The sequence below is a fragment of the Phragmites australis genome, chromosome 5, assembly GCF_958298935.1.
Source record: "Phragmites australis chromosome 5, lpPhrAust1.1, whole genome shotgun sequence".
Classification (NCBI taxonomy): Eukaryota; Viridiplantae; Streptophyta; class Magnoliopsida; order Poales; family Poaceae; genus Phragmites; species Phragmites australis.
Genome location: NC_084925.1, coordinates 3,310,809 through 3,327,432, shown reverse-complemented (window position 1 = coordinate 3,327,432; position 16,624 = coordinate 3,310,809). Strand labels below are relative to the sequence as shown.

Below are 16,624 nucleotides of genomic sequence, written 5' to 3'. Positions count from 1 at the left end.
GATTTTCAGCTATTGCTAATTGATCAGTACTATACCAGAAGATATTATGTCAGCACTCAAAATGCAGATAATATGGTCAGTACCGTCTGTCTGCCAACACCCTGAGGAAGCAAGGACAGTGCACACAAAACACAACAAACTTACACACATACAGCAGAGGCAGCTGCGAGGTCAAAACGGCCGTGTCACGAGCAGTGAGCGACAAGAGAGGGACCATGCTTGCAACCACCAGCACCGTGCACACACACACACACCTCAAGCCGTTTTGTCTCTCTCTCTCTCTCTCTCTCTCTCTCTCTCTCTCTCTCTCTCTCTCACTCACTCACTCTCTTCTCCTCTCCTTTTGCCTATTGCTATCATGAGACTATCACCAGTTCTTGGCATGTCTTCCCCGGTTGCTTGCAAGAACAGGCCAACAGGCTGCTCGGTTTTGCTGGTGTGAGAGATTGAAGCTGCCAGCATGATCTGATCAACGAACACGGACCGAATCGGTGCGTTGGTAGTGCAACTATAGACAGTTTGATGCTAGAAGAGGTGTGAGTTTGGTTGGAGCCATGGAATTTTGGTGTTCTTGCAAGGTTTCTTAGTGAGCCGATGGTATGTGGCTCCATCAGATCATGTTGCAGCTTCACTCTCTCACCACCATCAAAAGATCTGAAAGAGTTTTGGCTGTCTTGATTCTTGTGTCAATGAATATGCATGAGAAGTAGATATATTTGCTAATCTCTTACTGTTTATCCAATAATTTCCTTTGTTTAGTAGATCTTGTTTCATTATGGTATTTCTATTTCCTCGAGTGGTTTCATAGTGCCTCCTTTTATTAGAACTGCTAGAGTTTACTTTGCTAATGTTTTGAGTTTTGCGCAGTTCTATGCATGAATTACAGATGTGAATCTAGTTCAGTTTTGCATCGAATTCTCACTTGCTCAAGCAGCTACACCCAGCTGCTGTTCGTCTTGTTGTCCTCCTGAAATCACTTTGTGCAGAAAATCTGGTAAATTTCTCCCTAACTTTGCTACATTCATTTCCTAAACCGAAACCTTGTTACAATTCTACAAAACTCAAGATGTGCAGTGCTGTATTTATGTAAACTGTTAGCTTCTGCAAAGAAACTAGATGCTTGTAGTAAATACAACAAGATTTTATTCATGATTTAACAATACCGTTTAGAGTTCCAAATTCTGATAAAATAATTGTATAGTGGAGAGAAAAGGACACAGTTTTGGCTGTGTAATGAACCATGCAATGTAAGTTCCACAAAAGAAAATAAGCCTGCAATTTATAAAATCTCGGCACTGACAAAACCTTACAGATAATAACAACTATTGCGTACGACTGTACGAGTACCGTGTCCAAATGAAAATATACATTATTATTATGCCATATAACAGGCAAAAACAATGCACATTCAGTCAAATAGTACATACATAAATTTGCACACATGAAACGGATATGGCGAAAAATGACAGGTAATTTCCACATTAATGAATTGATAAGGTAGATGTATACTATCGTGAGAACAGTATATATGCTGCAGGAGGAAACTAAAATGAGGTGCAGGTTGACCTAATACATACATGTTCATGATTAATTAGATTCCTTGCTCCCAAAAGACCATGCAATTCAGACTGCATTCACTAAAATAACATTTAAAAAGATTCTGGTGTTTGTGCTTAACAGCGACACGCATCATGCTACTCCTTTAGGCTCCCTGTTCAATCACGATAACGCGCACATTCCATGGAAGAGGCCAAGCTGGTTTGTTTTGCAAGCTGAGCTCAATCACAACTCAGAAAGCTTCTTCTCGTAAAATTCACCAATAGTTCGTGTTGGTCGTCTAAATCATGTAGAAGTCGTGGATTTATGGAGTTTGCAAAATATACTATACATATAGCAACCATCGTTTATTTGTTTAACTCCAGTGGCCTTATTTACTTTGTGATTTATACAGATTATTATTTCATCCAAAGAGTTCCCCATTTGTTTACAGGTTAGGCAGCTCCAACTATCTGGATTCTGCATTCGAAAAGGGCAAGCGTAGAAGTTGACTGAAGATGATGGCAAAGTTCGATTTTGGTGGGACAAATAGTTGGAAAATTATGTCTAAAGGCGTACCTTTCAAAAGTCAAAAGCAAGGAAAATAAAAATATCAACTACCATGAAGGAAGAATGGAACATGCAGAGAAAACAAAAGTAAAGTTAAGCTCAATGAGAATAAAGCACTTTGCAAGTGGAAATTGTATAACAGCCAAAGTTATGTATAACGAATGAATGCATACAACATACACCTCGTGGGACCACTGGCTCTCCTGACCCCGAGACATCTCGCTCCTGAGGCGACTCGGGGGTTCCCCGCTACCACCACTTGGCTCTCCCGTCCGGATCCAACAAGGCCGCCGCTACCAAGGCTGGCCGGCAACGGTGGCGACGGCTACCCCCTCCTCTCTCCCTCTCCCCCCTCTCTTTCCCCCTTCCCACCTCCCCTCCCTCCCCCTGCCCCTGTTGTTCGATGCGTTCGTGCCAGGTGGATCCGTCAGTTTTGGTTGCTGCTCTGGTTGGATCTATGTTGTTCATCATCGGATCTACCCTTCTGATCGGATCCGCGCGGAGGCCCGCGCGTCCGCTCACCTCTTGCTGCTGGTTTGATATTCCTCGGCTCCGATGGTGGAGCTATGGGCTCTGCGTGGCTGCTCGGATGCTGGCAGTGGCTTGGTCGCCGTCTTGTCGGCTCTGTCGCCAATAAGGCTGCTACTTGGCTGTCCTTGCTTGGCCTTTGGCTGGTCATGGCACACCGTACAGGTGGCAACTGACATTTGGCCAATTGCTCGCCGATCCAGGTGCTCCGTGTAGTGGCTGCCCTTTGTTATTGCAACCCAGCGGCCATGATGTGCATCCTTGCAGGCTTCGGTCATCTCTAGTTGCTGGATGCATTGCTCGGGTCGTCGTGTCGTTGTGCTGTGTACTGCTCCCTTACAGGTGTTGGTCTGGTCGACCCATCGAGCCTTGAGTTCTTGGGTTCCATTGTAGTGGGGATTTGTGGGCGAAAGCCCTGGCTGGTGCCATGCCACTGCCACCGGTGGTGACGCTCGTGGGCATCATTACCTTCCCAGAGGCGCCGTGTCAAAGTTCCCCCGTGAGATCTCTCTGAGTGAAAACTCTGTTCGGCTTCCTAGACGAGCAATGACGGTCTCTTGACTGCTTCCTTTCTGAAGGTATCGTTTCAGATAATCCCTATGCCTTTGTCATTGTATCTGGCAGATCTCCTTATAGAGTATTCCATCCTCCGTTGGTGTCTGCTCCTTTGCCCGATCCTCCTGTTCAGTGAGGCTGTCCTACACCATTTCGACGCTTCGCGGCCATGGACATGCTCCGACATCCCAGAACCCCGTCTATAGGGTTGTTCTGGTCGAGATGCTAGCTGGATTTTTGTTGCTGCGAAGTTGCATCGTTTGATATGCATGTAGCTTGATTGTATGCTGCTTAACCGAACCTTTATCATCCGGTTGATTAGGGGGTCTAGGATTTATTTCTTTCTTCCTTGTCTTACACAGAGTGCTGGACTCTGCAGGTTACAAAATTGTGCTTATTAAGGTTTTTAAATCTAATTTCCTTTATAAATTAGGTTATTTCTTCTTAATATAATGACGCACAGCTCTACTACGTGTTCATGAAAAAAAAAAACATAGACCTCGTCAAAAATGTGAGGCAAGTTTTTTTTTCCTGTGAATGAGAGCCAAGTTTTCTTGTCTAGATTTACATGCAGTTATCACTCCAGAAGAACATTGAGGGAAATTAACTCAGACCATACGAAAACCTTATCGGCAACTCATCTTGCAATACCAGCAGGAAGAACGGCAATGACAATCACAGGGATGCAAACTGAAACAGAATATCATACACATACATGGGAGTTCGTTAGTTCCAAATTCCGATCACTTCACTCGCAGCGAGGAAGTCAAAACTTATTCATGACTCATCTAGCAAAACTTGATGACAAGCCTATCTCAAGTCCATAGAGCAATAACTTGGCAACGTTACACCATGGTCCGAAACAAAATGACATTGCCGGACTAGCTGAATTAGCACCAGTAGCCTAGGCGTCGTCAAGGGCAAGAACACCCGGGAGCGGCTTGCCTTCCAACAACTCCAAACTCGCACCACCACCAGTTGAAATGTGGCTCATCTTGTCAGCAAGCCCAGCCTTCTCAACAGCAGCAACAGAGTCACCACCACCGATAATGCTAGTGACACCCTTTGCACTTGTAAGCTCAGCCAACTTCTTGGCAATTGCCTGAAGAATGACAATTGTACTCAGATACCAGAACAAACAAACAAACAAAAAGATGACAAGGACAGAGCAATGGATGGAATGTAAGATAAACCTCAGTGCCTGCTGCAAACTTATCAAACTCAAACACTCCCATAGGACCGTTCCAAATAATAGTCTGGGTGGTATCCAACACTTCATTGAAAGTTTTGATGGCATCAGGGCCAACATCAAGACCCATCCAATCATCGGGGATAGAACTGGCAGGAACAATCTGTAAAAGATGTTTGAGTAAGCATCAAAGATAGCAGAAGATAAATGTGCTTCCAATGCTGGAAGATGAAATTATAGTGTAAGTTAGCATGCCATGTTTCTATTCACATTGAGCTGTTCTTATGTAGCAGTATTAAATGTATGATCTGCTTCAAGCTTTTAAGGGAATATTATCAATGGAAGCTGAAATGACATGCATGATAGAAAAATACACCAGGCTTCCAGACTCTACCACCACACCTGGACTGCTTGTAGGTAAGGTAAGATAATATTTCCAGTCATTTCTTTCCCAAAACACCTAGTTTATCTACTTTAGTGCACAGTGTAAGTTGCACAATGATTATCAAACAGTTTCTGCAACTGATTCCAGAACATAACATATTTTTTGCATGTACCATCCAAGATGTAGCTGTGTAAATGAACAAACCTTGCTTTCAGCATCTGCTGCAAACTTGTCAGCTACCACAATATCAGTGGGAAGCAAGAGAGAAACACCCTTCGCTTTCGCCTTTTCAATGAGCGAGGTTGCAAGTTCAAGTTTGTCTTCCTCCACAAGAGATTTTCCAACAGCATATCCTTGTGCTTTGTAAAATGTGTAGATCATGCCACCACCAAGGATGAGGATATCAACCTTTGCCAGCAGAGACTCAATGACCCCAATCTTAGTTGAGACCTTGGATCCACCAACAATGGCAGCAAACGGTTTCTTTGGGTTGGCAACAGCTCCAACAAGATAGTCAAGTTCCTGGGATAATTAAAACCATTAGTTGAACCTAATTAAAATTATTAATTAAGCCTTACATTTTTATTATGAAAAACTTGATCCTAGAATTCTTGAAAGAAAAACATATAGGGTATCATTTGAAGAATACAAAATAAACATGTATTCAAAATGCAAACGACGCATTACTCCAAAACTTTTGTTCTGTCAAACTATATGCAAATGATTTATGTTAGATTGATTGTTTGCAACTATAAAGGAACATAGCAAGTATAAATCGATTGAGGTAAACAATGTATATTAATCCCGTCCTATAACAGCAGGAAATAAGTATTACGGGAGAAATAGATTAAAGCAGATCATGAGAAGGGTTGAGATTTCATGTCAGCAATACCTTCTGCATGAGGAAGCCAGCAACAGCAGGCTTCAGAAACTTGGTAACTCCCTCTGTTGAAGCATGAGCTCTGTGTGCCGTGCCGAAAGCATCATTTACATAAAGGTCAGCAATAGATGCTAGCTTCTTAGCAAATTCTGGATCATTCTTTTCTTCCTCCTTGTAGAATCTAACATTCTCTAGGAGTAGGACTCCGCCTTCAGGCAAAGCAGCAGCCAATTTCTCAACTTCCTCACCAATGCAATCATTGGCCATCACAACCTATTTATGCACATATAAGAGCACCTCTTGGCCTAGTTAAAAGAGAACAAAAATAATAATGAGCTAATGTCAAATCATAGCATACATTGACTCCAAGGAGCTCAGATAAGCGTGGAACAAGAGGCTTCAAACTGTACTTCGGGGTGACACCTTTTGGACGGCCCTGGAAATTACAACAAAAACACAACATAAGAACAAGAAAAGGCAGAAAATCAAAATCACACTTGTTGCTACATTTCAACATAAAATTTTCGCCATGTTTCATCATAAGCACAAAGACTATTTAATATTAGTAGAGTACACACATGTTTCAATCAAGTCAAACAAATCATCCGTATGAAATCAATTAGAAGTGAAACAATTACTTGTCCAATAACTGTTTTAGTTTAAATATTCCTAAGATCAGTACATTCGGCTGAAAATTATAATGGTGGAAACTGCAAAGGGTACAAGGTCTCACGTAAATATGTTGTTGGTTTTTGTACATCACTTATCGGATTCCAGATATACTATCATTCCATCTGATGGACTAAATGCCATTTCTTTTTCATGCTCCCCAATCATGAAATGATATTCACAGCAGGACAAAAATTGATGGAATGCTAATGGTTCCAGCTAAAAGAACTTATCTACCACATAAAGGGTATATTTTAGTTTTAAACCAGCATTCGATGATCAGCTATAGAAAAGAAAACTTGCATGGCTGAAAGCAACAGTGAAGACAAATGCCCTACGTACCTATCAATGAATAAACAATGTACTTAATTTATAATGTAGAAACCTAAAGGTCCACCCTCCATGATGACAATTCAACTTATTACAGTTATTGAGAAATCAGGGCCACATCACAAGAATCCCTGTTGGATCATGTTGATCCTTAATATGAAGGGACAGAGGTATAGTACTCGTACACCCGCTAACTACCCCCGAACCAGAATTGTGGCCAAGCACAAAATCAGAACACTAAACAAATCATCAGTTCATTTTGGGCTCTGATCAAACAGAAAGAAACAACTAGCTCTGTGAAGTAAACAGGAAAATGCAGGACAGGTTGGAGAGGCATCCTTGCATTTCAATCCCCTTGCAGTGTAGATGCAGCTATTGTCCATGCATAAAATTCAGCACAGTAACAATGTTCATTCATGGCTATTAAACCGTAACAACTGTCAAATTAGAAAACAAAAATCTATGCAAAATGAATTCTATCGTCAATTATCATCGTCACAATATGCAGCCACTCGTTCAGAACTGAATCTGCAAAGACAAGGGAAAGTGACCTCTACCCCATAACACTGATCTAACAGTAAATGAGCTACAATTAGTCAGTTAAAAACATGAAGAGCTGCAGACTAACCACACATCCACAAAGACAAAACTAATTCTAAAATAAAAAATGGTCCACCTTTGCCTCAAGATCATAGCACATCCGTACCTAAACAATATTTCTCATAATAACCACTGATTTAAATTTCAAATTAATTCCAAACCTTCGCACCGTGATCGCACATAAACACATCGCATTCACCCAATCATGCAGACCAAGGCATCTCAGTACACAAAGCAAAGATTGGGCGGACAGCAATGCTCGGGTAGACGATCGTCTAGACGCTAGACGATGATTAGTCGCTAGTCGAAGCCTCAACGTCCAGTCTAGGGCCTGGACGCAACTCTAGATGGCTAGACCATCTAAACGATCAACTTTGGTTAAAGATGGACTAGTCAATGAATCTAGACGGTGCCTGGATGCGACTAGTTGGCTACACGCGTGACTGGGCGACCGTCTTGGCGATGCAGAGTTTGGCGCCTGACGAGTCCACGTGGGAGGATTGTTTTGGCCACGTGCGGGACCAAATTTCGGCCCCAAAACTATTCCTCATACCGCACAAAACCTAAACCAATCCATCCATTCCCCACTCGTCCCTCGACTCTCCTCTCATCTGTGGCGGCGCCGGTTGCAGCCCCCCCATGTCTGCGCCCTCATCCGAGTTGTCGCCCATGGCCGTCACCCGCTCCCTCACCATCGCAGGTCACATGAGCCTGTGTCCTTGTCCAAGCCGTCGCCCATGGCCACTCCCAAGCCATCACCCACTGACGTGCCTACGCTGTCACCTGCGCCTGCACCATCACCCCTCCGCTCCACAAATCCCATGTCATGGGCAAGTACTGGCTCTTATCCCCGGATCTATATATCCTCCACCAGATCTATGCCCGCGTTGCAGCTGCCACGATTAGCTCAGGCACGGGTCCAGCACCCGCAGCCTTGGCGTTGTCTCCTTGTGTGTGTGGTGTGTGCTCTGCTATGCTTCTTTTGTGTTATGATGATTATTGATTGATGAACTAGAGGGCAATGGATGATTGAAGTTGCATTTCTGTCTTTGGAAGGTATGCCTCGAATCTCACTTGAAAATATATTTGTTCGCATTATTTTCTGCCACAGTACAAAATCGTCTGGACAGCGTCGCTAGTCACGGGTGACTGTCTGTCTACGTCTTGGTCAACATTGGCCGACATATGTGCAAGGGTGGGCGGTGACTCACCAGATGGCTGGCGAGGACGACCTTGGCGCCCTTCTCGAGGAGGAACTTGATGGTGGGCACGGAGGCGCGGATGCGGGTGTCGTCGGTGATCTTCTGGGCGTCGTCGAGCGGAACGTTGAGGTCGGCGCGCACGAACACCTTCTTCCCCCTCAGATCCGCCTCCCCTAGGGTGCCCACGCTCCGCTTGGTCGCCATCCCTGCACCAAACCCAACGCCGCGAGGATCAGATGAATACTCGGAACCAGACGGCGACGGATCCGGGGGCGGCCGCGCGGTCGGAGGGGCGACTCACCGCGGAAGAAACGGATCGAATCGGCGGCGGCTCGGGTGCGAATGCGAGTGCGACGACAAGATTGGTGGCGATGAGCTCTGGGCGTAGCGATCGAACGGGGGCGATCCGTTTCTTTATAGAGCTCCGGGGCTCGCGATGGGACAGAATATTCGCGGACGGGGTGGCGGGGTGCCTTGGAGTTTCCCTGACATGTGGGCCGGACAAGGTAGGGCCCGGAGGGCAGCGGGGAAGAGAGGTTTGGAACGAATTGCCCGGGTGTGGCTCAGAGGTTGTTTGGTTGTAGGCCTGCAGTAACAAGTTAAATATTGATCATAGTTAAAGTCGGAATAATATTAAAATTTTGTTCAAATAATAGTACATAGTTTGTGATCAAAATAAAATTTGACAGCTTGTTAAAATAGGACGGCTAAATTGGCTGCTCAAAATTCGTAGACATGCATGATAAAAATTTTCGATTAACCTTGGGATGTCACAAACCAAACAGGGTATAGGAGCAGAGGTAACAGGCATTGCGGGTTTCTAGGCCCGTGGATTGGGCATGGACAGCGCAGATTAGATGGTTTTAGAATGGGAGGGGCACGACTAAGCCACGAGAGGAAGGTTCTGTAAGCCAATGGTTGGAAATGCCGAGATGGCCTCTCATTCTCGTCCTATGGGCTTCTAGGTTGCTGGACTAGCGTTTTGGCGCAAGTTGTTTGCAGCTTCCAGTGCCGGATTCTCTTCTTCTTCAATCTTCACGAGCGAAAACGAGAACATCGACAGCCACCCATGGTCAAGTTAGGCAAAATTTTGATGCCCATGTGTTTAGATTTTTAATGATAGGTGTTGCCTTTTTGTGTGGCCACCATGCTCTACCCTGTTGTGAGTTGGTTGCGTGCCGAGTCACGCTCTGTAACATAAATAGTGAATAGTATAGTATAGAATTTTATTGATTTATTGTATTATATCTGTTACACATATATACAAGATGAAATGGTGTTGTTGGGGAGGCATCTCTCCCTAACAGACATGAATTAAGGGATACATGTTAGTGAGACATCTCTTCCCAATATGTCTGAATTAATCATGTCTCAACACTTCTTCTTAATCAATTTCGTCATATGTATATAGTGCAATAAAGAAATCTCTAAAAAACCACGTGAGAAAAATATGAGGAGAAAAATGATTATAATATGCCATTAAAAAAATCCTTGAAAAATCAATGGGGGAATCTTTAGAGAAAATATATGGCATATACGCTTGTATTGCTATTGCCTCATTAAAAATCTTATACGAGAAAACTAGAGAGAGAGAGTAAAACTCATAAAAAGAAAAGAATGCTATATATATCATAGATAGGTTCTAACTTAGGTTCTCGCATGCATTTTAGAAATATTAAAGTGGGCAGTGACTTAGTGAATAAATCTACTAGTTTTTTCACAGGACTTCATTTACAAGATATCTTGTGGTAATATACTTTGTGATATTTCTCTTTATATAACCTTTTAGCATTTGAGCAATACAAGAAGTATTATCTTGAAAGATAATTATAGAATATTCTGATGAATCTATACCACATGATACTGGAATATGATTAATCATTCTACAAAGCAATACACTTATGTGATGTTGTATATAATTTAATTATTTCAAAATAATAAGTGGAAGTAGCAACTAGAGTTTGTTTTTGATAACTTCCATCATAAGGCGTACTAACATGTAGGAAAATAGAACTAGTCTGACAATAAACTAGCATCAGTATATCCTACCATGACTATGTCTTGATATTCTAATAGAATAAATCAATATTCTTTGTACATTGGAGATATCTGATGATATTCTATAAGCCAATCATATATTTTTTTGTTGGAGCTATGTTGTATCGAGTCAATAACTTGGTTACAAATACAAAGTTAAGTCTAGTGTAATTTGTAAGATATCTAAGTGCTCTAATCATACTAAGATATGAAACTTCAGGTTCTAATATCACCTCTAAATCTGAATGGATGTTTATCCATAATAAGGGATCGAATGACCATATGTGCTTTAGATGAGATATTTGATGCAATGTACTCAAGTTAGAGACTTAAGCAAAATTTAGTTTTAACTAAGTATTTCATCTCAAACTCCGTCTTAAGATGATTGTTTATCACTTCTACATCATGTGTAGTGAGATGATATAAAATCTAGTGAAAGATTTCTTAATAAACACACATAAACAATCATCATTTGAATAACCCTTCAGTAGAAGGAACTCACTCAGTCAGTTATACAATCATCATTTCCTTCTGAATTCGGATTTTGAAGCCATTCAAAAGTGTAAGGAACCATCCGGATAGTATTCTAATTAATCACTAAGTCGATCATTTGCATAATCATGACTATAATAATTAACCATAATACCACCATAGCAGTCTCGGCACGTGTTTTGTGCATAAGATCGGAACACATGCCTCTCCAACATATAACATCACAACACAGTTTAAGAAAGAGCAAGTAATTAAAGTTATATTACAAGTTCTTAAGTATTTATCAAGTTATTACAATTTACAGCAAAAGAGAGCTAAGAGGAGATAAAAACTGACTCAACTCTTAACCAACAAAAGAAACTATGCAGCGAAAGATTAAAGACTATACAATAAAAGAAGGATGGAGCCATATGCCCTTAGATTCCATCACAAAAGTACGGTCTCTGAGTAGTTGACTACTCATGTCCGCCACCACCCTCGACGGGCGTAAAGTAGCCAAAGACCAACTTCTCCTCACCGGTAGCACTTGAAATAGCAGCATGAGTACGAAGGTACTCACAAGTTGAAACAAGTATGATATTATGTACAAGGTTCTCAAATTGGTGTTACTTCTTCCTATGACAACCACTAGTACTGAGAGGGTATTTTTTTTCAATAAATTATATGAAAAATAAGTTGAGAAATAGAATGAAGATCAATATTAAAATGATTGCTTGTTTACTTTTTTAGAGCGTGATTTTTTTTTGTCCAAATCAAAAATAGTGACATCATAAATTGGTTCTAAGCTATAAAGAAACACGCAAAGTTGAATTATAATTTTAAAAGAAAACGCCCAGTTTTAGAGTTTTGTTTAAAATGCGAATGTTTTTTATAATTTTTTTATGTAGTGAATTTCATGTGTTCCAAACATGCTTGTCTCGCTTGTTGTACACTTTTTCTTTTATCAAAGTGCTTGTTGTACTTGGAGCGGTTACACGATGGGCTGTTGTGGGCCTGAAATCAGTTTCAGGCTACTTCGGCCGTTCGCCGCCTTCACACTGCCAAAGATTTTTTATATTTTTTAAATAAAAATTGTAAATATATGTGCACATTTTTGTAAAAAAAAAATCTAAATTTAGACTCTTGCCACATATCCCTCATTGGAAGGGAAATATACCGCCCTTGCAAGCGGGCGATATGTTTACAAATAAAAAATATTACATTTAAATGTTTTTAAATTCAAAACACAATTACAATAGTTATGAAAATTTTTGAAAAAAATTATGTGATATCCTCTAGCTCTTTAAAATTTTAAGGCAAAAATATGACTTGTACCATGAGAAATTACACAAGTACTTGTTTGAGTTAAAAAACTTGGAACACAATTTTTTTTTTATTTTTAAACCTACCTCTTTTTCAAGGGCAACAGGTCTAAGATTTGCAATTTTTATTTTAAAAATATATAGTTAAAAAAGTAGTCAATGGACGAGCCTAACAGCATGAGGCCCAAAAGAATTCGGCCCATATGAACCATCGGCTCGCCGGCGGCGACGACGGTAAGAGCCGAGGAAGAGCCGAGCCGAGCCGAGCACCTAACCCCCTTCTCCTCCGCCTCCGCGACCGCACCAATGGCGACGGCCTCCTCCCCCTTCGCTCCTCGCCTCCGCCCGCACCTCCTCCTCCCCCAAGCGCTTTCTACCCTCACCGTGCAGCCTCCCGCGCCCCGATCCCCTCCTCCGCCTCTGCGCGGGCTCCGTCAAGCAGTGGCACGAGTTCGAGGACGAGGCGGGCGCCGTGAAGGAGTGGCAGGAGTTCGAGGACGCCGTCAGGAGCAAGGACCTCGCCCGCGCTCTCCGCTTCCTGCAGTCCGTGGAGCCCGAGGCGGGAACTGCGGCGACGCAGGTCGCGGTCCCCGTGCAGCCGGGGCGGGACTGGGAGGTGCTCGACGCCTGCATCGACGCCGACGACATGCGGCTCGTCGGCCGGGCATACCAGTTCCTGTCCGACCGCGGGGTCCTCGCTAACTTCGGCAAGTGCAAGAGCATCGGTGAGTTGGGATGCAATTGCAAATTGCCTCCAAAATTTGAACTTGGCGTGGTATTAACTTCAGTTTATTAGTTGTTTGTGGAATGGGTGTGTAAGAGATTATTTGATTTACTATGATTGAAGGAATGGCCTCACGATTTGAATTTGGCTTACAGTTTATCAATTGACGTTTACTGTGCTATAGAGATCCCATCTCATTCAGAATGCCGTTCGGATTGACTCTACATGCATTCCATTTGTTGCAGTTCTGGAAGGACCAAGAGGTGACACCAGCAGTTCTAAAGGAGATGACAGGGTTGGAAGGTGAGTATTGAGACAGTATCCCCTCTCTTCTACTGTATTATTCCTTACACAAATATTGCAGTGGGTTACCAGTTACCACATGGCAGGATGTTCATACTGCACTTTTTTTTTGTTCTTTTTGTAAAATGGTAAAACTCTACTGCAACACTCTCTGGCAAAACATAGTCACAAGAAGCTGATATAGCTGTTTCAAAGGAACTTTATTTCATCTATTGTGAATTATCATCACTATGATGTAAAGCTCTAATCTTTTTTATCTATTAATTTCTTCAGCTGCAAAGCTTGCACCAATGAAGTGGGGTCTGTCGGGAAGTTCTCCGTATGTTCTCATTGGATTTCTCGGAGATGTGTCTTATCTACTAACTCAAGGGATTGATGTACGGCCTAACTTGGGTGCCATATTGGCATTAGCAACAGCTGATGCAATCTTTCTTGGTGGCACTTGTCTCACCCAAATCTCATGTTTCTGGCCTCCGTACAAGCGTCGAATCCTTGTAGATGAAGCAGGCCATCTTCTTACTGGTATGACTTTACTTTTCCTACCTTTTTGTTGTCCCATGTTCTTATAATTGAAGCCCCTTTTATGATAGTAGTTTTCACTTTAAGTTTTCCAATGTGTAATTTGTGTTATGTCTGACTTCTGAGATTCTACTTTGTTAATGTTCCTTACTTCGTTTGAACTTATGTGTAGCCTACCTAATGGGTTGCCCTATACGAGGAGTCATATTGGATCCATTTGTGGCATTACGAATGGGCATTCAGGGCCAGGTACAACTTTTGTTAATATTGATACTGTGGTTATCTATCTGTTGTGCTTGATGTTTTCTGTCTATTATCCTATGAAGCAATGTAATTTCTGTCACTTGAAAAGTTGACTGCACTTTTTCAGGGCTAGGCCTTAATATGGATTTTAGCAGGAGGCCCTTTCTGTTCTGTGAGATTTGTAACCTGCTGTGCATTATCAAAGTTCTGACAAGTAGTAATTATCATCAATATTGTTGTTTATTCAAACTACTCTCTGTATGTGTCACATTTGTATATCGCCGATAATTAAAAACAGAAGCGACTAGTATTGGAAAATGTGATGATGAAAGTTGTGCCTCTTTCTATAATTTAGTCTGAATAAAGCTTGATACTATCATTAAATATTTGTGATTTTCTGCCATGAATTTAAGTTCACATGATCACATCTCTTGTTTTTATTTGGCTCGCCTTATTAAGTAGTAGATTATTGGACTTTCTTACACTTGTAGTTGTGGTGCATTGCTTTTTCTTTTGAAAGATCTCAGTTATGCCACCATTCCCTTTTGCCTAGGGACGCAAGTTCTATTTTTTTGGGTCGACCCAAAACCCACTCCACCTAACTAGACATTCACTTCCACCTAATTCCTAGTTCATTTGTTCCTTGGATTTAGAGGCCAAATGAAGTAAGAGTGGTTGACCCAACTACACATAGGTTGACCCACTTGCATCCCTACTTTTGCCTTTATCACCTTATGCCCTTCATATAGATCTCACATGTTATAGAGATCTCGTGGGTGATTTCATAACTCTGCAGGCAGGGACTCAGTTCTGGGATGAAAATATGGAAAAAGAACTTGCTGAGGTATCAAGTACGGCATTTGACAGGTACATAAACTAGTTATTATGTTTGAATGTTGGCACTTGGAGTTCTTGGGCAGCATTTGACTTTTCCTAAGCGAGAGTCCAATTGCAGGTACTGCATTATTCTGTTTGCCGGAATTGCTGCTGAAGCACTTGTTTATGGGGAGGCAGAAGACAGAGAAAATGACCGAGAATTTATTCAGGAGTTTGTGTATTCTACTGAACCCACCGCTTTCTGTTGCACAGGTTCTTCTTATTTTCCTGTTATCTCTTACCTACTTCTGAATGAACCTATGTAGTCCATGAATATTTCTCTACTGCTTATCAGATGGCAAACCGAGCTCGTTGGTCAGTCATGCAATCTTATAACCTTTTGAAGTGGCACAAGAAAGCTCATAGAGCAGCGGTCAAAGCACTGGAAGGTGGACATAGCCTCAGCGTTGTAATCAGAAGGATAGAAGAAGCTATCGCCTCTGACCTATAACTGGACGAATTGATCGTTTACATGAATGGTTTCCTCGGCACCTTGCATTAAATACAAGGAAGGATTTCCGTAATTTTGTTCCTCGATGGCCTCACAGGAAGGGTTGGTGCGCGTTGAAACAGGAACGATGCTATTGAAAGGAAGGCATACAATCCCTCGATGTTGGTAAAGGAGGCCAAAGCATCTAAGGGACAAACGAGATCAGCTGATATGTTGGAGATTTGAAGGAACTCAAATTCAAGCTATGTGGTTAATATTGATGCCAGATATAGTACATGTACATAGGAGATGGTGACTCTTGATGAATATAGTATAAGCATATGTAGGAATAGAAGTAGCTCCATATAGTATAAGCAGTCAGGATTTTTCTTCCTTCCAGTAACAACCTGAGGGCATATTTTACGGAGGAGGGCCAACAGAACTCTGGATTGTTGCTAAAAATTCTTTTTTTTAATTGTGCAATCTCAAATCAATTAATGTACGTATCTGGCTGATTGAACATGCATGTAACTAATGATCATCTATCACATATGTAATACGCTACATACGAAATAAATCATGCTTGCATATACCACTATAATTAACTGTTTATTCTCCAATTATATAGCATGTGTCTGAGGTGCAGACGTGCAGTCGCGGAGGTACACTACACATTGGGTTTAAACATGATTAAATCCTTAGTGGTGCTTCTCAGTAAATTGAAGGCTCTAGTTTGCTAGTGCAGAGATCCATGGATTTGCATGATTTTGGTTCTTTCTTTCATATGCTCATCGGTTCAGTGCAGAATTCATTATATATGCGTACGACCGTGGCAGAATCCACATCCGATATGATTCCTCGAATTGCCGCTTCTCTGCCTCGAAATGCAGCCAACGTGCCGTCGGAGAGCTCAAGAGAGGATAGGGGCGGCGGGTTTCTTGCAGATCGAGGCGGTGCCGTTAATTGTTTATTCGCCAAATTATATAACATATATACCTTGAAGATTAATTGTTTATTCGCCAAATTATATAACATATATACCTTGAAGATTAATTGTTTATTCGCAAAATTATATAACATATCTTGAAGATTAATTGTTTATTCCCCAAATTATATAACATATCTTGAAGATTAATTGTTTATTCGCCAAATTATATAACATATCTTGAAGATTAATTGCTTATTCGCCAAATTATATAGCATATATATCTTAAAGATCGATCGATCTCAAATTGCATTAATTGTCCTCCAAGTT

At 41.7% G+C, this 16,624-nt stretch overlaps 1 protein-coding gene and 1 pseudogene across 1 annotated transcript; one reads left to right on the top strand and one right to left on the bottom strand.

Annotated features, from left to right (window-relative positions):
• Nucleotides 1–3,858: 3,858 nt before the first annotated feature.
• Nucleotides 3,859–8,897, bottom strand: LOC133918437 (phosphoglycerate kinase, cytosolic-like). The gene is made up of 7 exons (XM_062362322.1): nt 8,746–8,897; nt 8,454–8,650; nt 6,002–6,079; nt 5,656–5,916; nt 4,968–5,285; nt 4,383–4,541; nt 3,859–4,291 (listed from the first exon to the last, which is right to left on the bottom strand). The coding sequence occupies exons 2-7, from the start codon at nt 8,646–8,648 to the stop codon at nt 4,094–4,096; spliced, it is 1,209 nt and encodes a 402-aa protein (XP_062218306.1). The 5' UTR covers nt 8,649–8,650; nt 8,746–8,897; the 3' UTR covers nt 3,859–4,093.
• A 3,655-nt stretch (nt 8,898–12,552) lies between these two features.
• LOC133918436 (uncharacterized) lies at nt 12,553–15,959 on the top strand (annotated as a pseudogene).
• Nucleotides 15,960–16,624: the final 665 nt, after the last annotated feature.